This window comes from Poromitra crassiceps, assembly GCF_964638095.1.
Source record: "Poromitra crassiceps genome assembly, chromosome: 14".
Taxonomy (NCBI): domain Eukaryota; kingdom Metazoa; phylum Chordata; class Actinopteri; order Beryciformes; family Melamphaidae; genus Poromitra; species Poromitra crassiceps.
Window position 1 is genome coordinate 6,022,652 of NC_139633.1, and position 25,737 is coordinate 6,048,388.

The 25,737-nt window shown below is 43.1% G+C and overlaps 1 protein-coding gene across 1 annotated transcript in view; it reads left to right on the top strand.

The window, feature by feature from the left end:
- Positions 1 to 21,530, top strand: part of LOC310789221 (uncharacterized protein) — a 29,321-nt gene extending 7,791 nt beyond the window's left edge. The window contains exons 2-7 of the mRNA XM_083650809.1: positions 2,298 to 2,459; positions 10,992 to 11,154; positions 13,606 to 13,748; positions 14,990 to 15,111; positions 17,363 to 17,467; positions 19,505 to 21,530. Coding sequence (XP_083506935.1) covers positions 2,298 to 2,459; positions 10,992 to 11,154; positions 13,606 to 13,748; positions 14,990 to 15,111; positions 17,363 to 17,459 — 687 coding nt within the window. The 3' untranslated portion in view covers positions 17,460 to 17,467; positions 19,505 to 21,530. The remainder of the gene's footprint in view (positions 1 to 2,297; positions 2,460 to 10,991; positions 11,155 to 13,605; positions 13,749 to 14,989; positions 15,112 to 17,362; positions 17,468 to 19,504) is intronic.
- Positions 21,531 to 25,737: the final 4,207 nt, after the last annotated feature.

Genomic DNA, 25,737 nt, shown 5'->3' on the forward strand with positions numbered 1-25,737 from the left:
GGCAAGAGGGTGAGGTCAGCAGCTGGACTGCACTCGCTACATTAAAGTGTTTTAGAACACGGCTCTCTCGAATACTCGATTCTGATTGGTCAATCAACAATATTCACCGGTCATTATTTCTCGACAACCGACCGCTGCTCTGCCACACCTGGATTAATCAGTTGGTAAGAGCATTTTGTCCGCAGACGCTACTAATTAGGCCAACCAGTTGCAGCTGTGGTGTCTTGTGTGCCAATTACGAATGAAACCGCTTTGTGTTGAAAACGCTATTAAAAAATCTATTTGAATAATTATTTTTGTCAGATTATTGAATGATTTAGTTGTAGGCCGTGTTCTAAGCGGGATAATGTATACTGAGCCGGTGATTACTGGAAATAATGACCTTCAGGTGAATATTAAGCCCTCCGCTGCGCGTCGGGCTAAATCATTCACCTGTCGGTCATTATTTCCACAGTAATCACCGGCTCAGTATACATTATCCCTTACATAGCTGCTTCTCCTACCAGAACTTTTTATTTATTATATTACTCTTGTTAACTACATCATGCACCGCTTGGACTGTAAATTCCTATTTAAATGCATACTCAACAATCCTCCTATATTGTATATATTGGCCTGCACTTGCAATTTTTGCAATTTTGTCTTTTACATCTTCTTTTTGTCTTCTGAATATTGATATGACCGCTACGCTGCATACTTACACTTAAATTCCTCCATGTAATCTTTACATAATTGGGGCAATAAAAGTTATTCTGATTGCGATTTCCACCATGCCTAAATGCATGTTGGTATGTGATGATTATGCAACGAAGCCAGGAGTTCACTGTGTCACTGATAAGCTTTTTCATTTCGTATCCCTCCTGGATAATGTGAGCATACTGTAGATTTATTGCGAGACTCGCTGACTGTGGCAATGGAATGCTTTTAGAAGTTCTCACACAGTAAAACTGACTTCAGGTTATGTGATTTGCTATAACAGGGTTTTTTGGAAGCCGTCACACATCCTGATAAGAAGAGTCCAACGTGCGGCAGACAACAGAATGTGTTAACGTGCTGAATAACAGTGGTTATTATCATTCCTGACAAGTTACATCAATTCTGCTGACATCACATACGAGTTCAGACAACACAATCGTTAAACTATAGGGAGCAACTCTTTGATCCCACCTCTGCTTTTTTTTTTTTTTACCTGTATTTACCCAGGACACGCTGACTAAGCACATTTCATTTTTCAACAAAACCCAGCCTTATATTTACATGCTTAGGCTATAGTCTTCTAATGTTGGCCACAGAACCGCTCTACTGCAGCAGCTGGGAGTCAGGTCAGCTGCCTTGCTCGAGGGCACCTTCATGGCAGTCGGTGGAAAAGATTTTTCCGGACTGCCTAGGTCCTCTATACCTTCCACTTCATCATTGGATGACATCAGGGGTGGACTGGGATCATAATTCAGGCCGGGCAATAGATACCAAGCAGGCCAGGCCGATACGGGCCGACGCGCGTGCCGGCGTCCGAAGGGCGGCGCCGAAAAATTTGGGCCGTTTGAAGCTCAATTTGGGCCGTTTGAAGCCAGATTTGGGCCGTTTGAAGCCCAATTTGGGTCGTTTAAAGCCAGATTTGGGCCGTTTGAAGCCCAATTTGGGCTGTTTGAAGCCCAATTTGGGCCGTTTGAAGCCCAATTTGGGCCAAGTCCAATTTTACAATGAGATGCACCCACTTTAAACCTGAATAAAGTAATAAAACCACTAGTAAACCAGTAGGCGGCGCCTGGCCTGCTGTTCAGTGAGTGGCCTGGCCTGGCCTGGCCTGCAATTATTTATTTATTTATTTATTTATTTATTTATTTATTTATTTATTTATTTATTTATTTATTTTGCAGGCCAGGCCACCGGGCATTTGCCCGACGTGCCCAATTATGCAGTCCGCCCCTGGATGACATTACTGAACTTACTTTCCGCCGGTTGCTGCTCCATCCTCTGCTGATCTGGGGAGAGCCGTAGACTAGCACCATGCTTCCGCCGACACATGCACAGTTGCCAGCCACTTCTTTTCACCTGACGGCGGGGAGCTTCACCGGCAGGACGTAGCACGTGGGAGGATCACGCTATTCCCACCAGTTCCCTTCCATTCTGAACAGGCGCCCCGACCGACCAGAGGAGGCGCTAGTGCAAGCCCATATATCATTCTAGCGTAAACGATGACTAATGGCTGTTCTACCATGGCTTGTTACTGCCGATGTAGATGTGTAGATTGTGTAGATGTACATTGTCTTGACTACTGATACGTTCTGGTTCCACAGGTACAGCAGGCGAGCTCCAACCCTCTTGGCTCAGGCCTGGGCTACCTGGAGCACATCTGCCAGCTCATCGAGAAGATTGGCCAGCTTCAGGAGACCAACCTCCATCTGCAGAGACAGATCTGTGGCCTGCAGAAGGACAACAGGATGAACAAGACTAAAGAGGTGTGTGTTCTCTAAGATCCACAGAAGAATAGAAAAGATTTTCAAAACGTTAAACTCAAACTTAAAGGCAAAGTAAAGTATCAATAATACGTTTAATTAAATAGTAAACAATATGTTGCCAGGGACAATATACTGTAGCCAAAGTGATTAAAGGGGTGAATACTTTTGAATTTACTTCACGATCATATACTGTTAGAATTCTGCTATTTTAATTTTGTACTTGGATTTCCACAAAAAGTACTTGGCACAGGTTTCAATCCCTGTGAATATGTTTTGAGTTTATTTTGTAGCTCATGAAAATGTGCAAAACTTCAAGTCGTTAAAATGCTTTTTAGAACCACTGCAGTCAGGCCGGTGATTCTGGGTCAGGGGCGTATCTACGGGTGGGCCTGGGTAGGCACAGGCCCACCCACTTCTTGCCCTGGCCCACCCCAAAATTTTTTTTTTTTTTTTTTTTTTTTTTTATTGGTTGTTTTCTAGAGGCAAACTTGCTGCTGCATTGCTAGCCAATGGTTTTGTTACTTTTGTAAAAACGCAGGGCACATCATCTCCAGAGTCTAATGCATGACAACTTCATGACATCTAGGAATTTTGTTCTCTCTGTGGATAAATAAACCAGAGGGCGTCTTGTTGAACTTGAAGCAGCCTCAGTGTTGTTATTTTTTAAACTCACAGCAGTATATGGATCAGTGGTTCTAATTTCTGTATAAAGTAACAGTATACACACAAGTATAAGCATTCATGTATGCAACATTTGGCACCTATATGTAACCTTTTAACACGTTGACTGCCACTGACGTATTAATACGTCAAAAAAAATCCAGCGGTTCACTGCCATTGACGTATTAATACGATTAATACCTAAAAATCGATTTATTTTTTTTGACGGTGCTACGTGGATCAATGCCCCCCGCGTCTCCTATGGAGATATTGGAAGTATTGAATGTGTATAATCTATTTTACCGACCAGCTAGGTGGCGACGGTCCTCTCCCGACAGAGAGAAGTCAACCAAAAGCAGCCGCCTCCCGCGGCTGCTTCCTCCATTCTCAAGGAAATGGCTTGGCGATTTTACAGTCAGAAACGAACGAGCCTCATTCTCATACTGTAGGCGGGGACGCTTTCGCGCTGCTGCGGTGGGGGGTTCCAGAAATGGTTTGGGTGGGCAGCATAAAGCCTAGAGTCGCACGGGGCTTCATCGGGGCTCTCAAACCCAAGAGACGAGTGAGACCTATCCACACTCGCTGCCAGGGAGGGAGGGTGCTCAAACTCGCTGCCAGGGAGGGAGGCTGCTCAAACTCGCTGCAGCAGCAGCAGCAGAACACTCGCTTGTGACAAACGCAGGCTGAAAGCCACTAGACACGCCTACGGAGGGAGGAGTTGAAGGAGAGGGCGTTCGGAACTATATTGTTTGGATGTCTGATCTCTCACTGATGCCAAAAATAAATGGTTAAAGTGACTGTTCTGCCTGTTTGATTGAATTTCACAAAACTGCGATTATCTCAGCTTTCACTCTCAGACGCTAAAACCATGCTGTACTCAACGGCTAATATCTACATAACTACTAACTCTACAAACTAACTCTTTTAGACAGAGAAAGCACACATTCTATTAGTACTTTTGTGAACTTTGTGTTGACAAACTCCAAGCAGAAAAGAATGCTCGGCTCTTGTAAAATGAGCCAGAATCCTCAAAAAAACGGCTTGGCAAAAGCTACCTACAGCAAAAAAAAAACGGCTGGCAGTCAATGTGTTAAGGTTGAGATAATTGTATTATTATTATATGGTCCAAATATTTCAGTAAAGCACTTGAAACACTTGAAATATTCTTGCTTGGGTGGTATCATTCTACTTGAAATGATGGTCAAATGCATTATTTTTAGTAAAATAACACATCAAATTTTTTGGGCGGCCGGCCTTTGGCCGGCCACCCGAGTGGGCCCGGCCTTTGGCCGGGCATCTGCACCCCTTCCTATCCAGGCCCACCCAATTTGATCCAGGCCCACCTATAATTCAATTTCTGCATACGCCCCTGTTCTGGGTCTTTAGACCTTCAAACATTATGTTACTCTGCCATCCTTTCCCAATGTGAACGGACGGGATAAATTAATAGAACAGCTGTGATCAGCTCGCTGTACGTCTGTTGTGCCACATATGGGACACACATTTGGTAAGCATGTTGAAGAGATGCATATGTGTTTAGTGCAACTGGAGGCAGTTAACTAACTTCCTGCCACCTGTCATGAGACATAAGCTACACATGGAGAAAATATATAATAGTGCTGATATGCTATATTTAAGTGATAATCTGTAATATATATAGAAAAATGTCTCCATCTTTGGTGTTCTGCACTGCATTTCCCGGGAACAGCCTGTCAATCACACAACATATCCAGTCTTTGAGCAAAACAGACTTTTATTTATGACTATGCCACAGATTTCTTTAACTATTAACTCAAAAAGTGCAATGCTTGATTAAACTGAGCATGTTATCTACAGCCCTCTAATTATTCCAGCAATCTCTGTCTGTGTGTGTGTGTGTGTGTGTGTGTGTGTGTGTGTGTGTGTGTGTGTGTGTGTGTGTGTGTGTGTGTGTGTGTGTGTGTGTGTGTGTGTGTGTGTGTGTGTGTGTGTGTGTGTCCTTCACAACTGTTCTTCTGATCTACTTCACACTTGGCAGTTGTAACTGCTGGGGACCTAAGGAGCAGGCTGCATTCGTAATAATTAAAATCAAATATTTATTAAATACCCATCTCCATTTCAAACTAGAAAACATTGTGTAAATCTTCCACCAATGAGTGAAAGATTTTCCATTTGGATTCATTTGTCCTATTCCAACACATTATGAAGGAGCAAAATGCTGTTCAAATTGTCATCAAAAAAGAGACAGACTAAATAAAGAGTGACTTACAACTACAACCCAGATTTTTTGAGTGAAGAAAAACTTCTGACCTATTGCAGAGAACCACCACTGTAGTAATAAACACAAAGAGAATACTTTCATGGCCTTGTAAAATTAAGTCCATGTGCTATAGAGAGCCAAAGTGGAACATCACTTCCTGCATCAGCACTGTACCAGAGATTTTCATTCTCCATTTATTTTCCCATAGACATTTAGTAAAATGCTTAGTTGTACTTGTTCAAACCAAACGGTTCAGATATACTTAAGAAACAGGAGAGATCGCATAACATTTCACTCGGACCAAAACGTAAAAGAAATGTGGGTTTAAAGAAAATAGTTTTTCAATGTTGTTTTTTACAGTTTTCTATGGTCTCTCCTGATTCTAAATATAGCTGAACCGTTTGGTTTGACCAAGTAAAACTATTTTTAAGAGCATTTTATGAAATGTCTATGGGAAAATAAATTGCGGAAGAAAATGACTGGTACAGTGCTGAAGCAGGAAGTGACGTTCACTTTGCCTCTCTTTCGAATGACATTCACCACTGCATGAAGAAATAACATCTATTGAAATGCAACGGCAAAAGCCAACATCAGCAGGGAATTAGGACAAATGTGTGTTTTTCTTTAGTAAGCAACATTAGTATTCCAGTAAGTACTCGTAAAAACGTTTTGAATTTGGCACAGTGAATGTGTGTAAGCTATAAAAATCCAAGCGCTGCAGCTGTCTTCACTCACTTGGATTGTGTTTTGTCAGAACTGTTGTTGTTGTTCTCATGCCAGCATCGTGCCAGCGTAACCCTGCGGGAGGCATTTTCAGCATGTGCGAAGAGAAAATAAAGCCTGTCGGGTTCACTGGCTCCAAAGACAAAGCTCGTCAAGTTTATCTTAGTCTCGCTGGCCAGCCTCTCTCCTTTCCGTCTGAGGAGTCTGGCGCCGCAGGTCTCCATAACTGGGATAAACCCTCCCCTGCTCTACTCTGCTCTCCCATTGGAGCGACTGTTCGGTGGCAGCCGGATGTCCGCTCCCGGCTTATTACAAGCTCTGTCATTGGCTCCGACCATGTCAATCAGAGCGGCTTCCGCTCCCTCCTCCCTGTGTGTCGCTGTAAATAGTGCCCTGCCGCCGCAGTGAAAACAGCAACGCTAACTAGCTAGCAAGCTAACGGCAGAAACCTACACGCTAGCTCGTTGCTACACGCTGAAAACGGCAAGTTGGATTGTTTGAAACTATTTTCCAAGGGCACTGCCGCTAAGCGCCGCCCATCGCAATCCCACTACGGAGACCTGCGGCGCCAGACTCCTCGGACGGAAGGGAGAGGAGGCTGGCCAGCGAGACTAAGTTGATCTAAGCTCAAACCGCCACAGAAATCTAATTTCGCACGGTCGCTTCCCACCTGGGCATCCGACACCAACATCTTGGGTCACACTGCCTTTGTTCGCGTTGTGTCATGTCTGCCTCCTCACTCTTGTGACATTGGACTGGATCTCTAAATAAGAAGAATGTTATTTTCCTCTTTGAGGTCTTTGCAGAATACAGGATCGCCGGGGACGGGGGGGACGGGGGGGGGGGGGACGGGGGGGGGGGGGGTGGTCACAAAGCCTGGACTGAAACTACCCCAGTCAGTTCGGGCCCGGGGGCCGGAAAGGCTTTCCACTGGAGCAATGGGTGAACCCAGCAGGAGTCCAGCACTTCAAAGCCTTCAAAAATGGGCCGAGAAACCAAGTGAAAGACAGAGAGAGAAAGAGAGAGACGTCTCGATTTCATTCATCTCACTTCTTACACAACCAACCTTTCTGAAGTTTATAGGGATCCTCATACCTTTACATATCTAAGGAATATCTTGACCATCACAGCCGGGTCGGCACCTCAGAGTCGAAAGTACCCTGACCCTGCCCTGGGAGATGGACCACACCGGCTGCTTTCCCAGGCCCGGGCCCCTGAGAGATGGACCACACCGGCTGCTCTCCCAGGACCCCCCCCCCCCCCCCCCCCCCCCCCCCCCCCCCCCCCCCGCCCCGCTGGGACATTCTCAATGGCAAGGCGCACGAGTAGAGACAGAGATGACACATCAAACGCTCAGGCACCGGCCCAGGCTGGGACAATGTCGGAGGTCTTTGAATGGGGCCGTACTGACAGCCGGAGCTGCTCTGACATCTCTGGTCCAGCACTCACATCAGCACCAGAAGCACAGCTGGAGACATGGATGGCAGGCAGAGGACAGACAATAACCACCTTTATGTTTTTAAGAACAGTCTAATTTGTTAGACCACTGCGGGGACATTTCAATACCATGGACATTTGAATTAGGGTTAGACAGTTAAGGGGTACTGCTAAATTCATTGCATTTCGCAAAGTATACATGAAAAAGGTTAAGGTTAAATACAGAGCTATTTAGCAGCTATATTCCAAAAGTATTGGTATCAATTGAATCAGCAGAATGGTCTAATTTCTAGACCATACAGCGGCAAAGAGCAAGTTTTCCAGGTGAGGGAAAATCGCTAACCCAAATATAGGCTACAGTGACAGATGCACTGATATGGAAATTCATTCATTGAGTGTGGATGTTAGATTAGTGATTTATCAGTGAAAAGTCTACTACACTGTGACATCAAATACAACAATGCAGTGGTCAAGAGTACATTTCCACGGTCACCAGACCTTTGCCCAAAATGTAAGATATGACTCGAGCACTGATACAGAAACACATTTAAAATGTCATATCTGACTAGAGCTCTGATACAGAAACACATTTAAAATGTCATATATGACTAGAGCTCTGATACAGATACACAATCAGCAAGGAGAAAGAATTGGCCCATTTTGGTGAATGCAGACATCCTGCTCCCCTCTTCTCAAACTTGATCTTCTCCTTCTTCTCCGTTTCCTTCACAAAGACGACTTGCCAAAAGCTGTCTCTTCAATTACTGGGGGACAGGAAGTGTTGGACGGGACATTCCATAGTGTTGCTTTCCCCTTGACTGGCTGCATAATACCTCCAACAGCCTAATCCTTCACTGAGAGGTCAAGGGTCATTGCTCAAGCGTGGGCGGCCCCTCTGAGTCTCTAAAGGTGGGATGGACCTCCTTATGAAGGCTAAGTACACACGATATTCTATCACTATCACTCCACAAACATAGTGATGCTAAAGTGTTAGCATTGCTCAACATGGACAATGGTGCTCTACTGGTGACTCATGGATGATTTTGGTGTCTGCCTGTCTGTCTGTCTGTCTGTCTGTCTGTCTGTCTGTCTGTCTGTCTGTCTGTCTGATGTCTGTCTGTCTGTCTGTCTGTCTGTCTGTCTGTCTGTAGTCTGTCTGTCTGCCTGCCTGCCTGTTTCTTTGTTTCAAGAATTTTGGCCGGCCATGCCGTTTTACGTGCGATCGGGCTGAAACTTTCAGGGGGTGTAAAGAGGATTTTTTTAATTATTAGGGCAGATTAATTGCCCTAAGGCTGATTGCCCTAAGGCTAAGGCTGATTGCCCTAAGGCTGAGGCTATAGTTCAGTGATGATGTCATCAGTGATGATCTCAGTGATGTCATCAGTCTGAGGCTAGAAGTAGTAGTAAGTAGGTAGAATCGGGGAGAGGAGAGGGAGAGAGAAATGAGGAGAGGGACCGAGGGAGAGAGAGGAGAGGGAGAGAGACTGAGGGAGAGAGAGGAGAGGGAGCGGGAGAGGGAGAGGGAGAGAGAGGGGGGAGAGACTGAGGGAGAGAGAGGAGAGGGAGCGGGAGAGGGAGAGGGAGAGAGAGAGAGGGGGGAGAGACTGAGGGAGAGAGAGAGAGGGAGACATTGGGCGTGCGCCAATAGGGCAGGCGAGGCCACGCAGCAGCCGAGCTGTGGGCGAGGCCGCGCAGCGGCCGAGCTGTGTATGCGAGCTGCAGGGCGCGCGAGCCCGTGCAGCGGGTGAGGCCTAGTTGTCTAAATGCTGTTTCAGTTCCACCCTGACAAGATCCGGTGGCAAAATTTCACGATTTGTCATTTTTGTGGAATTTTTGGGGGCATGAGAATGGTCATATTTAAAGAATCTCAGCACAAAAGCGCTCTGCAGCCTCAATGCAAAAATACTGGCGGTGGGCTTCAAAAGGCTGAATCAGTGGAACCCTGGTCCTTAGAGGGAGGAATGTTTGGTCAGAGTGAAACCTGGTCAGGGGCTTGCTTCCTGGCAGTGGGCATGTCGTAACAGAGGGAAGAGCTCGTCTACCAGAGGGACGTCCAGAGGTTTTAGAAAAACAAAAGCAGAGCAGCAGAGCATGACTCCTTACCCGCCATTTTCTGGGAATATAAACGACCAGCTTATGCAACAGTGATGGAAGACTAAGAGGGGGGCTTCAGAGCTGACACTGGGGAGTGTGAGTGTGTGTGTGTGTGTGTGTGCGCGTGTGTGTGTGAGTGTGTGTGTGTGTGTGTGTGTGTGTGTGTGTGTAGGCTGATGTGCTGACTGATATGTTGTTATAGAGGCACCTTGCCTCCACTGTAGGCGAAAGGTAACTCTAGAACAGGGAAGGAGATTATTTAGCGAAAAATCAGGAAATTACTTCACTTAAATGAGCCGCGTGGGTTGCATGTTGAAGCTGTGCAGGTGGTGTGTGTGTGTGTGTGTGTGTGTGTGTGTGTGTGTGTGTGTGTGTGTGTGTGTGTGTGTGTGTGTGTGTGTGTGTGTGTGTGTGTGTGTGTGTGTGTGTGTGCGCACAGTTGTGTGTGTTACCCACATGTGCTCACTTGACTATGACCAAGAAAAAACGTTTTCGGGCGACACTAAATATGATTCCACACAATGGAGCAGGAAAAAACACGCCTCATCCCCCTGGCTTTAATCTGCACTTCTGTGGCGCATTTGCGTAGTTTGAACTATTATGGGATTTTTCATAGAAGCGATATGTCGTAAGTTCCCTTCCAGCTAGGATGGCCGGATGTGAACTTCAATCAGATCAGCCGCTGCTCTGAAATGACTCAGTCTTTTGTTATTGTTCCCTTTGTTTTTACTCGTCACTTCAATCGAAAGAAAGAGGAAAAGACTGACCAGATGAACACACACACACACACACACACACACACACACACACACACACACACACACACACACACACACACACACACACACACACACACACACTTGATACAGACCCAGTATTGGCAGCGAAACCCAACGCAAAACAACAAAGCAAATCAGAACGATGAATCAAAACCCAAATATCACACGGGTTCTTAACAAACCTGGCTTCGGGTTCTGCTGCCAAGTTAACATAGTTGCTCATAATATGTCGCTCCTGAGTCTTTACCAGATGCTCGGCCACTCTGCCAAAATATGTTGTGTTTTGGACGACCATTGGCCGTTAAAAGAGATTTTCACTTAATGCACCTTTTGCTGCCAAAGCCCATTATAATTCCTCTTCAAACTCCATTCCAGTACCTGTAATGAACAGCAAGGCAGGCTGGCACAGCTCAGATTTCATTTTATTCATGAAAATGGAGAGAGAGAGAGAGTGCCAACTTTACATGTTGTCAATAGCTGCTCCTTCTCTCTTAATAAAAATGGCTACTTGAAATCAACAGAAATGCATTTAAAAAAAATGACTGTGTACCGCAGGTGAGATCACCATGTGACTCTTTCTTTCTTTGTCTTTCTGAATAGGACTTTTTCCAGCAGCACTGTAGCTGTGGTGCGGCCAGCCTGGCCTTCCATGATGTCCAGAAGAGACCCTCCAGAGGGGATTACCTGTCATCCAGTGGTACCCTCTCTGACCTGTCCACCATCCCCGAGATCACCCGACATCCGCTCATCTCCACCAGGAGAGGTAACGTGCCAAAGTGCTTTGCACAAGTTTGCTATATTCATGACCTGTTGCCTTACATCACTCGACATCACACTTATTGTATAGAATGTAAATAGCCGTTAACTTGCTTTATGTACCTTTGATCGCTGTCCTCTGTTTGTTCGTTTTAGCTTATATGCATACATTTTCTTTGTCCTTTCTAAGTGCATTGAGAGCAACGTACAGTATAGGCTACCAGAGACAAATTACTTGTATGTCTACATCCTTGGCCAATAAAGCTGATTCAGATTCAGATTCAGATTCTGATTCTGATTCTGATTCTGATTCTGATTCTGATTCTGATTCTGATTCTGATTCTAATTCTGATTCTGATTCTGAAACCTGGGTTCAAACATGGTGAGCAACTTCAGGGTTCTCGAATCCAATAGCATTTCCACCAAGGTCCCGGCGCATTCTGATGTATAGAATATAGTCATTGAGTTTTAGATGAGCTGTAACAGACATGTGAGCTTTAGTGCCACTTTATCAGGTACACCTATCCAGTGATCAGCTAGCTGCTCATCTGTTGCTACAGTCCTAATGGGACCAACAGCTTTGTGAGTTGTGAGGTGTTCTTTGCACACCACTGTTGTAAAAAAAAAAAAGGATGCTATTGGAGCATTTGTGGCCTTTCTGTCAGATCAGTCTAAACAAGTCTGCCCATTCTTCTCTGAGATCTCTCTGCTTTATGGCACCATGCATTGTCTGGGAGCTGCAGCTGCTTCTGTGATGTCTGAGGGCACTGGGTTAGATAGGAGTGTCGTGTCGTGTCCAGCACCAACAATCACCGCAGTCACTGTCGCTTAGATCATGCCTCTTCTAAAACTAAAGCACTTAAGTTACCATCCTTTTTGAGTTGCTGGCTCACAAGCAGGTGTACACTAATGAAGTGGCCTATATTTCGAGCTCTCTTTCAATGGACACTTCATCCACAAACTCCACTTCTATCAGGCATTTGTGGTGAGAATATAATTATACAGCGGGAGCAAAGTGACCCTAGGGGTTATTGAGACCATGCCATATTAACCTGACCATTTCATTACGAGCAGGATCAGCGCTTAATAACCTGCTCCGGCGGGACGCATCGCCACACGCCCATAAAACCACATATTCATGTTTTAGAATCAACATTTGTCCCGACGCTTTCCCGAAATGGATCTAATAGGTTTGTTTTAAAAAGCTTTCGCCCTCCTTGGGTTTCACACCCAGACCCCCCTGACCCCCGTAGCAACCCCCCACCCCCACCCCCAGGTGTGTTTTTCAGCCCGGACGTTTACCTTGTCATCGTACGCCATTCCGGGCGATGTTAGCCACTTACCAACGCCGTCATCTCCCTAAATGTTATGACGGTTGTGTTTTCGGAGCGGCTCACGTTGCCTGAGGCGGTGCCGGGTGACAAGTCGGTGGTCCCGGGGGTCCCAGGGGGGGAAGGGGGGGGACTGTGGGGGGTGCAGGAAGATGGAATTATTACTCGAGCGGGACAAGGGGGGAAATTCCTGGCATCCTGCTTATGACGGGAACATAGAATGTCCCGCGGACTCTGGAATGCCTCGCTCCTTCCTCTGATGGGCAGGAAACTGGATCTGGAGAAGAGGTTGAGGAGCGCAGGAGAGAGATGGGGCCCCCGGGCAGAGGTGCAGCCAATGTGGGAGTAGATACAGCTAGTAGTAGGCTTTCCTCTCTATGCTCAGGTTTTAATTCAGGATTGTAGGTGTTCAAGCTTTACTGCTGTCGATAGAGGAACCTATGAATTATGGAGAATTGAAGAGATGATCGTTGAGTGTTTTCTATTGGGTTTCTGTGTGTGGAGGCTTTTGTTGGAGGTGCACTTTGGTTTTATTGTTGCGGCGTTCAATGAACAAGGCACAAGTTCCTGTCGCCCCCCCCCCAAAAAAACACAAAGCATTTATTTATTTATTTATTCATTTATTCATTTATTCATTTATTCATTTATTTATTCATTCATTTATTTATTTATTTATTTATGTATTTATTTATTTATTTATTTATTTATTTATTTATTTATTTATTTATTTTAAAAACATACTCCAACATGTTTGGCCCAGGATGTGGCTTTGGTCAGTGGAAAGCGTGAGCTGTTGTGATAACAGAGGAGTGTTTGCGTGCACGTGGGAGGTGGGTAGGAGGAGGGTGCGGTTGGTGGAAACGGAGGCAAAAAGCAGGCCTCCACTGAGACCACTGATTTCCATCACCATTTGTCAAAATAGCCTTCACTCCCCTCTCCACATGCGAGCAACCTCTACAACACATGTGAACCAAATCTCCCTCTATCTGCTCATAAGTGTCCAGTTAAAGCTGTAATATGCAACTTTTTTTCTTCTTTTTTTTTTTTTGCCATCTGCTTCTTCAAAGCTTCTAACAAACTGTAACCGCTTGTTTGTCTGTGCTTTGGGTTTTTCTCCTCGTGTTCAGATGTGTGCAGTGAGGGCTTATGCCAGCCGTTGGCACCCATACCGCTGTGGAGGAGAGGGCTGAACCGGAGGAGTTACACTGAGGGGGAGGTCCGCTTCCTCGGCGACAGCACCGAGAGGCTCTCCATGCCCCACCACCGAAGGGTGAGTCATATTAAAGGTCCAGTGCAGCAAGACCAATCTCATCATATATATCTTGACAAAGATATTTTAATTTGGTCATTTTAATTTAATATTAATTACAATTTGACTGAAGTGGATATGATGAGAAAACAGTAAGGGAGTTGTATGTGAGTGAGCGAGTACGGCAGAGACTGGGAAAGAAGAGAGAGAGAGAGAGAGAGACAGAGAGACAGAGACAGAGAGAGAGAGAGAGAGAGAGAGAGAGAGACCCATATTTCTCCTTTGGCTTTTACTTTCTACTTAGCATGGAATTTGACATGTGGCATTAAAGGGATAGTTCACATTTTTTTAAACCTAGCCCCATTTGCTACTTACCAATATGATGATGTTGATTGGTAGAGTTCTTTCTCAGCACAATCCATGCTGTTCCTCATAGTGGCTCTGGAAAGTTGGGCAACAAACAAATTCAAGGTCAATGCGGGGTCACGCTCCTGTATGTACAAGCTGACTGAAGCTCACTGACATTTCCTTTGTGTGCACTGTGGGTGAAAATGTGAACTATTCCTTTAAAATGTTATAATATTTAATGATTTGCACGATTCACATACCTTTAAAAAAAAAGAAAGAAAAAAGAAAGTACTGTGAACGTTGGCTGCTTCCAACAACAAATGGGTGGTACTGAGTATGTCGACACTCCCTTAACTCACTGAAAATTAGCTGAACATAGAGAAAGAGCCACGAAAAGCAGCTGTAACAAATCAGTTGAACCATCCACAGCTGAACAAATAACACTCCTGTTCAAAATCATCGGAGTTAAATTCATCACACTGGATCATTAAGTCAGTCCCCCCCAAACTCACTGCACATTCACATCTGATGATTACAATCCAAATGGCAAAACTACAGCGGCATGAAACCTCTCGACGTGATGATACATGACGAATGCGCTAATTTATTGGCGCCGAACGGGGAGATCCTCCCTTCGCTACTGACTTGTTGACGTTTTGGAGAGAGTCGTTCACCCGGCAACAGCGATATCTTCCATGACACATGGTGGTTTCTCGGTTACTGCGCTTTCTAACAATCGAGACCCTTGCGGAGGGAGATCCCAGTAAAAACTCCTCCTAGTAATAGTTGCAGACATGACCGTTAGTTTTTCAGAGGTAGCCTACAGCTCGGTGTTTCTCTGTTGTTGTCGTAACCTATCATTATAATTAGATTGATTAAAACAAATGATCATTCCTGGGTATCTTTGTGGACAGGTGAGTGAAAACTACACATGGGGCCGAGTCAAAGACCTGGTGAAGAAAACTAAGTCGAGGAACCAGAGCAGGCTGGGACTGACCTCCACCTCGCTGAAGTTGTCCTGTCCCCAGCTCTACAGGTGAGGCAACAACAACAACAACACTGTGAATACAACACAGGCTACAGTATCATTACTGTTGTCTGAATACATCATCATTCCCATGATGCCAGGGTCTTTGCCAGGCATGGTCTCTCATCTGACCCACTATGCCCCTGTACTTCCCTTATGCCTTTATACACTGTGCATCATTGCTTCAGAATCTGAAAATATTACCCAAGCACTGATTCCTTGGCCGTTTCCTTGGTAACCGCTCATCAAATCCAAGTTGTTACTGGATGCTGGAACTTGCCCAATTCATGAATCCACTAGCATTTCAACAAAGCCATCAATTATTTCGTCATCTTTGGTGGGTTTGCCTATTACAGTTCCATTACCTCACCTAGGCTAATACAAATAATACTAATTCTTGAAAACCAAAGTATCTTTTTCCTCAGAAAGAGGAGTTTGATGTCTTTGGCAGCTTGTCAAGAGGTTTTTCTTTTCTAAAATTCTGAGATTCTTTAGAAGAGATACAAACTAGTTTTGCATTGATTGTGTGAAATCAATGACTTGAATGATATTTTTATGGATACCTTACCAATTGAGATCGTCAAAACTATCTGCATCTCATTACTTGTGCTTTGTTAAGCATTTGCTGTATTGTTTGCCAAGGGAAACACAATCCAGCTCAAGAGGCATATTTATAATTACTATGGCCAGTGAAGAAGAAAAACAACAATGACAAAGATTTATTTCCACTCCACCAAAAGTATTGTTATATTCTCAGTCTGTAAAGACATTACAGCCAATATCCTTGAACAAATATATGGTCTTGATCAAATATGATCTTTTCACATATATCAGACACTTCATGTTAACATGTTGATGTTAACATTTCTAACTACAGTATGTCCAAAATCTCACAATATGGATAGATTATAAAAACAAAACAGGCATTCCTCAGAGCTAGAGAGATAATATAAATGTTTTGACTGCCAGCGACCATCTTTCGATGCTGTATCTGCACTGAGCATGAAAACAGACTTGAATATTTTTGTCCTAATACACACACAAAATAAACCATATTAATCCTGTTGAACTCTGAAATAAGTCAGATGCTTGGAACATTGAGCAGCATTGGCAGGTGTCTTTGTTAAACATACTGTAAGTGATAAGGGATCATATGAATATGAACAACGATGGAATATCTTACCCACATTTTTGTATTGGCTTTATAGTGACAGTGGCTCCATGTTGGTAGCTCATAAGAAAAAAGTATTAGCTAATCGAAATAAGAATTGATCAAAATAAAAATAAAAACTCAGCCACGAAAGCCTCTTGTCATCCTGTTTTGATTTTAAACACTTTTCTTTCATGTTTGTGACAGGCTAATAGTCTAATCTCTTTCCAAACTGTAAAAAGCAGACCTCTGTTTTTGCGGTGGCAGTTGGTGTCTTGTACTTTTTGTTTGTTGTGGTGGCACTTTGGTGTCTTGTACCTTTGGGCTGAAATGGAAAAAGCTCCAAAAACCAGTGAAAAGGAGCTGCACTTCTCATTGATTGAAGAAAACAAAAAAGAAATGCCTAAAGCAGAAGGAATGTCAGTTATTTTACTCTGATGAATACAAGCCAGCATGATTGCAGCAAAGAGAGAGAGAGAGAGGGGGGGGGGACTTTGGGGTTATTTTGAGGTGGAAAGCGTTGACAACTTCGGTGACTTTGGGCGAGGAGCGAACCGTGACAGCTTCCTGGCAAATCATGCCTGAGGGAACAGTTCCCTCCACTTTTTTCGCCCGGGGGGAGGGCGGGTGTGTCTGTAGACGAATTGTGGTATTTCTTTGTTTGAGAGGCTGTAGTAGTACATAGGAATTTGGTGGGAGGTTGAGGGCCGCAGGAAAGAACAGTTCTCTCTCTGGCCCTTCAACATATCCTTCTATCCACGACTGGGGCTTGGCACCGACCCAGGCGAGCACTGAGCAGAGGAGGAGGAGGGGGGGTGGTCGGACTGTCAGGCCTGAGGTATGCCTGGAGGAGTAGGAGAATTGCCCCATGGATTTGAACTGAGGTCTGGTGAGATATCATGGCTGCCGGCCAGGATTCATTAGAGAGAACGCCGCCTTCCAAGAGAGAAGGTGGTCATGTCGATTTGAGATGAAACAACAATAAATGTGCTCTTGAACTCTGTTCTGTAACAGCTGAGCTGGGCTGCTTCCATGCACTTCGATAAAAGACTATGACTCCCGGAAATACTGTGGAAAGTCAGCAGTAACGGTGTCTGTTCTTCTCCGCAGGCCTGATCTGGGACCAGTGGAGCTTCCTGGTAGAAACAGAAACTCCATGATCGCCTTGGGCCACCAGAGCAAACTGGACTTCACTTGGCTACAATAACCCTGAAGGTAGAGACAGTACTACAGTACTACAGTACTACGTCTCATCTTTGCTGACAGTGCCAAATACGATGTGGCATTGTAACAGCTTAATATACACTGATATAGAGCCAATACATTCAGACCATCTAAGCTGAACATGAAAGCATTTTAGAATAGTGTTTTATTTTTATTTGAGAAAAGTAAGTGAGAATAGTGGAATAGTAATAATAGTGGAACTGGAATAAACTTCTTTATTATTTGCAAAGTAAAGTGATTCTTGTTTTGTGCCATAAAGCAAAATCTCCTGTCAAATCTGACCGACTGTCGCACAATGCAGTGTAGAGGCTGACAGTCTTCTCAGTGGTGCTCTTGTTTACGATACTTATACTAAATTCATGTGGTCATTATTTATTGATGTTAAAATGATACATACATACATACATAGCACAAGCACATTTAACTGGCTAAAATGATTGCTATTCATACTGGATTCCCCAGCATTGTTCTATGAACTGCCAAGTAAAAGGGTATATTCTGTGAAATTCCCCTAAGAAATGTTATACCAGAAATTGTAATACTATAGAGAGGAGAGGGCGAGAGAGAGGGGGTAGAGACTGAGGGAGAGATCACTGATGATGTCATCAGTGGTGTCATACATACGCATTGTGACATCACTGATGATGTCATCAGTGACAGACACACACGAGAGAGACTGAGGGAGAGAGAGGAGAGGGAGAGAGAGAGGGGGAGAGAGAGGGGGAGAGGAGAGGGAGCGAGACTGAGGGAGAGGGAGAGAGATGAGAGGGAGAGAGAGAAGGGGGGAGAGACTGAGGGAGAAAGAGAGGGAGACATTGCGCGTGCGAGGCCACGCAGCGGCCGAGCTGCAGGGCGGGCGAGCCCGCGCGGCGGGCAAGCCTAGGAATCGAGCGCGCGAGATGCCAAGTACTGAAAATTGGCAGTCCAGCTTAAAGGAACACTCTGCCCATTTTCAACCAGCTTTGTATCATTAGAACATCAGTAGTATATCAGAAAACTGTAAACGGTTTTGAAGTCTGTCATTTAATTTGACAGTTATTGAGTGTTAAAGTGTGGACCAGTGACATCACTGGTCCACACTAACTCAAATGAATAACTCATTAACTCAAATCAACTCTCAATAACTGTCAAACTAGATGAATGGTGAATAGTTTGACAGTTATTGAGAGTTGATTTGAGTTAATGAGTTATTAATTTGAGTTAGTGTGGACCAGTGATGTCACTGGTCCACACTTTAACACTCAATAACTGTCAAATTAAATGACAGACTTCAAAACCGTTTACAGTTTTCTGATATACTACTGATGTTCTAATGATACAAAGCTGGTTGAAAATGGGCGGAGTGTCCCTTTAATGCTCATAATGCTGTTGATATATGGCAAACATATTGAGGCAATGGGCACAGGCAATGTTTTCAGTTTTATGGGAGTTGGCAGATTGGTCTAAATCACTATAAGACTATAAGGAACAACATTATTTATTTATTTATTAAAAAGTACTGTATTGGCATAATAAGAATATGTGTTTTCTACTGTCTGTATAAATACTACAGTGTATATACCTAAACACTGTATACCAGCAGTCTATGCAATCTAATATATGAAGAATCCAGAAGTTCTCCTGACATGACATCATTACAATTATTTGTGTACAAAGAGTGCAGGAGTTGAATTCACAGCTAATGTGAGAAATAATAGTTTAAGTTAAAATTTCACAATAATATAACTCTTGCCTCCTTTTATTAATTACTGCCTAATAAACAGACTTTTTCCAGACAGTCTCATAGCGCGCAGCTATAGAGTGACGTGTCTCATTGGCTGAACTCGGTGCCTCCATCCAAATTGGAGATAAAACCCCTGATGTTCGCCCACCTCGCACATGAGAAGTTCAATATGGAGGCGGAGAGCGTGCATTTCACTGCCTCACTGTGATTTACTGCCCAGGTTTCTCCTGGACCTCTTCACAAGAGCGAAGAGGCAACACTTTTCTACTCTCTGCCCACACTGAGCTTCTTTGTCTGCTCCTCAGATACGCTCCAGATGGCCTCAAGTGGGAAGAGGAGGAGGAGGAGGAGGACACCATGAAGCTGTACAGAGATTCGAGACTGGAAAAGAAATGGCGGATGATGGCATGAAGAAGAGGAGGAGACAAATACGGAGGACAAAAGTTCTAGAACGAGGGATGATGTTGCACGTTAAGGGAGCAGTGGTGCGTTCATGTATATGGAAATTATTCTAAATATGATATTCTGGTGTGTGTTTTTTTTCGGTGATGCTCATATTATGAAAATAAGATGCTGATGTGTTCTCTTAGTTCATTCTGTCAAACAGTAACATCATCTAAACCAAGATATTTCTATAACTGCACTACACATACTGTAGTAGCCATTTGCAATGTTGTAATATTCATTCACCTGTAAAAAAAAAAAAAAAAAAAAAAAGCTGGTCAAATCAGATTTGTTTGAACAGTCATATGCTTTTGATACTATTTAGACATACAGGTTTCCATTAGAGTGCTGCGAAATGTAGATAAAAACCGGTCCAACTAATGTGAAACATATACATACCTGTACCTTTTCAGTTTGTATTATTGTACTCATGTGTATACTATGTACACACAAATGGTAGACTGCATTATATAGTGTGTGTGTGTGTGTGTGTGTGTGTGTGTGTGTGTGTGTGTGTGTGTGTGTGTGTGTGTGTGTGTGTGTGTGTGTGCGTGTGCGTGTGCGTGTGCGTGTGCGTGTGTGTTGTGTTGTGTAACTCAAGTGCATGTGGATTCCATGCAGAGTTAAGTGCGTCTGCATGGTGGAGCAGATATGCCCCCATGAATTCCAGCCTCTATGGATAATACATCATGTTAACATATGAGCTCAAGACAACACTTCAGATACAAACCTCAGTGCCTCAGTGCCTCTGATCTTACATAACTTTTAGCATTTTTCTCCAGATATGAAAATCTCCATCAGTCAAGCAGCAGGTTTTTGCGTAACATTTTCCTTTTTAATTTCCTACTCCTAAATGCTGACGATAGTGAGGCCGTCAAGGAACATGAATATTTTCATATGGACCAGTTGCCAGATTAAAGTGTCGGCATTGTACGTTTTTAGAATCCAAAGAAATGTAACATTATGGACGTTTATGAACAAAAGTACGTAGCATTTTTACATTTCTGGATACGTGAATAATTAACGTTACACACGACGACCTACGACATAAGTCAAAGCCGCGGTATGGGAATAGGCTTTCCCGACTTCTAACTTTCTCGTTGTCAGAGCTGGTTCGAATCCCAACACAAACCCTAACCCCAACAAAGCTGCTTTTGTTGCCTAAATCCAAGTTGTTTTATTTGCCTAAACCCAACCAAGATGTTTTACTTTGCTTGTTTTACTTACTTTTAGTCGTGGCTCCCATGACAAATTACCGGGCCGGTGGCCGGGAGTTGAGGTAGCCGAGGCTCCCGCAATTCGCTAACGGGCCGAGGCGGTAACCAGGAAGTAGCGGTGTCTTGAGGGCCTTTTCTCCACCAGGCTTCTATAATTGGAGAGGAAATCTTTTCCCGCAGAAATAACTTTGTTAACCCATTGATACCTGATGCAGCATTTGCGTGTATATCCCTCATTTGTGTGTGTATCCCTTTAAGACCGCTTAAAGGGATACACACACAAATGCTGCATCAGGTATCAATGGGTTAAGAGCCTAGAGGGCTTTTAGTGAATTGCATTATGGCAAGAGATGAACAGCAGCTGCTCTTTTGAGAGCTATTTTTACAAGACAAGATTCTCCTAGTTTACAAGATGCTAATCCCACATCAGAGGGTGAAAAGAACAAAGTAAATCATAACTAAAGCTGGTAATACTTTAGCAATATTGTATTGGTATTATGAGAACAGCACAACACCATGGGATACTTCACAGTATGCTATCTCAACGTACTCCAAAGGAATAACAGTGTACTTATACTGTATAATAATGTGCTTCTCCGAATACTCTGAATACTCAAATAAATATAGAAGGGATGTATGTTGCATTGTTTTTTTTTATTTTGTATGTAAATTACAGCTGATGTTTTTTCAGTATGGGATCTTACTGTGTGACTTAAGACACCGGTATCTGTATATGTATTGTATATTTCCAGTATGCATATTGCATCATTATTCAAATTTATTTTTCAAAATAAAGTTGAATCAACGTAAGGTGTTTATGTCACGTGTGCTTTTGTTCATAACATTGATTGGGCTCATGTGGCCACTTTATGAATTGAATGAATGGTGACAGCAGATACACAGTACAACACCATGCAGAGATGAACAAAAGGGAACATTCTGTGATCTTTGTAGTCAAGAAGAAGAAGAAAAATAAATAAATATGTTACTAATTTATCCAGTGTATGGGAATTGTTCCTCTCATTCAGTTTAGCACATCGAAGACAGTTTACTGTAGCTTGGATTTTACTGACACACTATTATCTTGAAAGACTTATGAGTGCAGAAAAAAGGGAAACTAAAGGAGTGCCAAAGTCATATAAGGACATTTAATATTCCTGTGAGCACAGATGGATCATCTAGTGTCAGAGTGGAGTACTGAAAGAAATGGAAGAATAAATGGTAAATGGCCTGCATTTATATAGCGCTTTTATCCAAAGCGCTTTACAGTCAGTAGGGACATTCACCTATTCACACACGCAGGGTGCTGGCACACCATCAGGAGCAATTAGGGGTTCAGTATCTTGCCCAAGGACACTTTGACACGCAGACTGGAGGAGCCGGGAATCGAACCACCGACCTCTTTCATCAAAAGAGATTGGTGATGACCCGCTCTACCTCCTGAGCTACAGCTGCACAAGAAGAACTAAGGAGAAAGTGATGTCTATTTCAGGTTTTTTCTCAAATACCACAAAATATGACACAGTATGCATATTCTAACACATCCTCTGCTTTTTAAACTTTTTGGATCAACTTTAAATTTGCTCGCATAATTGTATCAAAGATGGTTATTGTGTCTCATCCTGACAGTGCATTTCATGTAGGTCCATCAGTGTATCTAGATGAAAGCAAAGAATCCAGGCAGGAATGCACACTGACATTGTAGGAGTAAACAATTTTAAACATGAGCCCTTCAGCTTCAGAGAGCTGCAAGCAAACATTGCTTTAGATGAGGAATTCTAACATAACTCCCTGATTTCAGGGCGTTTAAAGGGTTAGATTGATGTGGGTTTTGAAATACCAATATTGATACTGATATTTTAGCATTGTAGCTAATGATAGTTGATAATTTGTTGCAATATTGAATATCTTTAAACTTGTTCTCTATCATGTAGCCGACAAATATTTCCTACAAAGCACAATCTTGAATAGTCACATCAAGGCTGCTCAACAACATGACAATTTGAATGACAGTGACAGTCAACTGAGATCAATCATGCAGAGAGATATACAGTAGCTGGTGAATCAGATGGATGAAGAAGTCACATGGCCTTATTGGTGTGAGCCACCGAACCTACGCAGTCAGGTGACTATATAGGAAGTGACTTTGAGGAAAAAGGCAAAGGAAACCCAGATTTTCTACTCTGGTTCCACCCTGAGCCTCTGTTATATACAAAAACATAACTACCACTACCACAACTACTACTTAAAGGTCTACTACCACTACTACTACTACTAATACTAGCCTACTAGTACTAGTACCACTAATACTAATATAATCTTCTGATTCATTATTAGCATCAATATGTAGGTGGTCAAAAGATGAAATGGCACTTTGACCCCTCCTGGTGTCACATTATAATGTCTGCATGCAGTATTCTTGTTATACTGTATCATACCCATCCTGACATCTTCTGGTGGCCAGCAGTAATGCACCTACTGCACTTTCCCCATTCAGTGTTATGGTTCAAATGTGTGTGTGTTTTCTTATGAATGTGGAATAAACCACTGTTCAAACATGACCATCTGCAGACAAGCTACTGTCACCAATACTGTGGTGAGGATTGCATTTGAAGACAGTTAGCCTCCAGTCTGCAGAGGGCGCTGTAGCTGGTGTTTCTAGTTACACTATGAGTTTCCTGTTAATGACTAGCATCCCCCACCCCTTCATTATAAAGACTGGAAGGTGCTCTCCCTGAAGGGGAGAGAGACCAGCTGTGATCATGTATGGTAAGGTCTGCTTCAAATTGTTCTCTGGAATATGTATTTAAACTTTACAACTTTGTAATTATTTATAAGATAAAGGTATCAATAGCTTTGTCTCTTGACAATATTATTTTATTTAAGAAAAAAATATTTAGGGTAATAATAAAGGGTTAATAATACATTTTTACTGGAATTCCAATCATAAGTAACACAATGACAGAATGCGACTATTTTGCTCATGGGTTTCATACTCTTTCTGTAATAAAACATCTAAAAGTGGGATGACCTTCCAACTCTTCTGGCCCTGTCTTGCAGGAGCCTAGTGTTGGGGTCGTTAGGTTGATTGGGTCCACCTGGGCCCGGTGCACTAATTTGGTTGGCTTAATGCTGCATTCAATTATAACTCGGAAGTCACAAATTCCCACTTGCTACTAGCAAAATAGGTCAAGGCTCGTCACGAAAGCTAAAATCTTTTCAGATGGGGGACACTGGGACCAAATCTTTTTAGTTAAAAAAAAATGTTTAGGGGTCCTTGATGTGAAAAGGTTGAGAACCATTGCCTGGCCACACCAAAAACCTCAGTAGGCTACTCTGGGAATGACGGCCCAACAGCCCAACAAACTCTCACAGCCTTCTGTGACAGAATTGCAGCTTTAAACAGACTGAATATGCATTGTTCACTTTGGAGGGGAAAGAAACAAGCTGATTGTTTGCCAGCATCCACAGAATCCACCTCCAGAGGAATTCAGGAGCAAATGTGGCAGATGCATATAGACATTTCAGCGCATAATTTGTGCACCACCAACTGGGCCATTACACCCACTAGAACACACAGCAAGCTGCGTGAGGCAAAAAGACAATAGTACATTCACAGTTCATTCAACGACAAAAACAAACGGGAGTTAACAGCTCCCGATCACGACTTTTTCCCCATCTTGCACCAAAATGGTGGAACGAGCTTCCCTCTACAATAAGAACGGCCGAATCACTACCCATTTTCAAAAAACAGTTAAAAACCCATCTTTTCAGACTTCATGTTGCCCCCCTGTAAACCCTCTCTAGCTCCTGTGCACTTTGATTCTTATGCACTTTTATCTCTTCTCTCTTCTATCTTGCTATCCTCCTATTCTTCTTATCCGCACCTCTATTGTCTGTAAATATGTTTTAATTTAATTGCTGTTTATACATTTGTTTGTGTAAAACTTTTATTTCTTTTTTCTTTTTATTGCTGTACTGTGTTATAACCTGGTTGTATGTCGCTTTGGATAAAGGCGTCTGGCAAATATCAATAAAGTAAAGTAAAAGTAAAGTAATTTCACCAAGATACAGTAACACATTTGATGTGAAACAGCATTGATACCCAGGAGGCCAGAGTCATTGTAGCATACAAGTCATAAAGTTGAGGTTGAGGAATCAGTTTTGGGCATCAGTTTGATATTGATTGATATTGATATTGTTATGATTGCTGAGTAGGTAAGTCAATGTAATATAGGCCTATGTTGTGTTTATCAAATAAACATTCATCAAATGACTGTGCAGATAGGCTATCAAATGATATCTTGAGTATGTAACATCCACCAAATGCAGCAGAATAATAATCACACAAACACCATTAAAAACAGTAGCCTGTAATATGGCACAATTAGGTAACTATTGTTAGTATTTCCAATACAAGCGTCACTAGATTCATTCATTCATTCATTCATCTTCTTTTTACCAACCAGGTAGGTTACTGAGAACGCATTATCTTTTACGATAACGACCTGATTATCAAAATGAATGACACCAGACATCTGAAACAAATATGTAAAAGTAAATGGTAAATTGCTCATACTGTAAGCTGAGGGCAGATTTTTAATGTAACCATTTTGTTTCAGACCAGATTTGGGAGGAAATATTGTGTCATTTTGACATTAAGTGCACGTTCAAGATCGGCAATAGGGCGATTTGGCACTTGAAGTCAATCAATCCTTTGTGTTGAATTTTTAAGTCATTTTTGTTGCCAGGCAGCAGTGGATGGAGTAGCTCTTCAAAACCTGATTCACCAGATGGGTGAGTTTAATCTGCAGGCCAGTAAGATTCAAACACGCGGGAGGACAGGTAATGCTTTTGTGAGCATGCACAGAATTGAG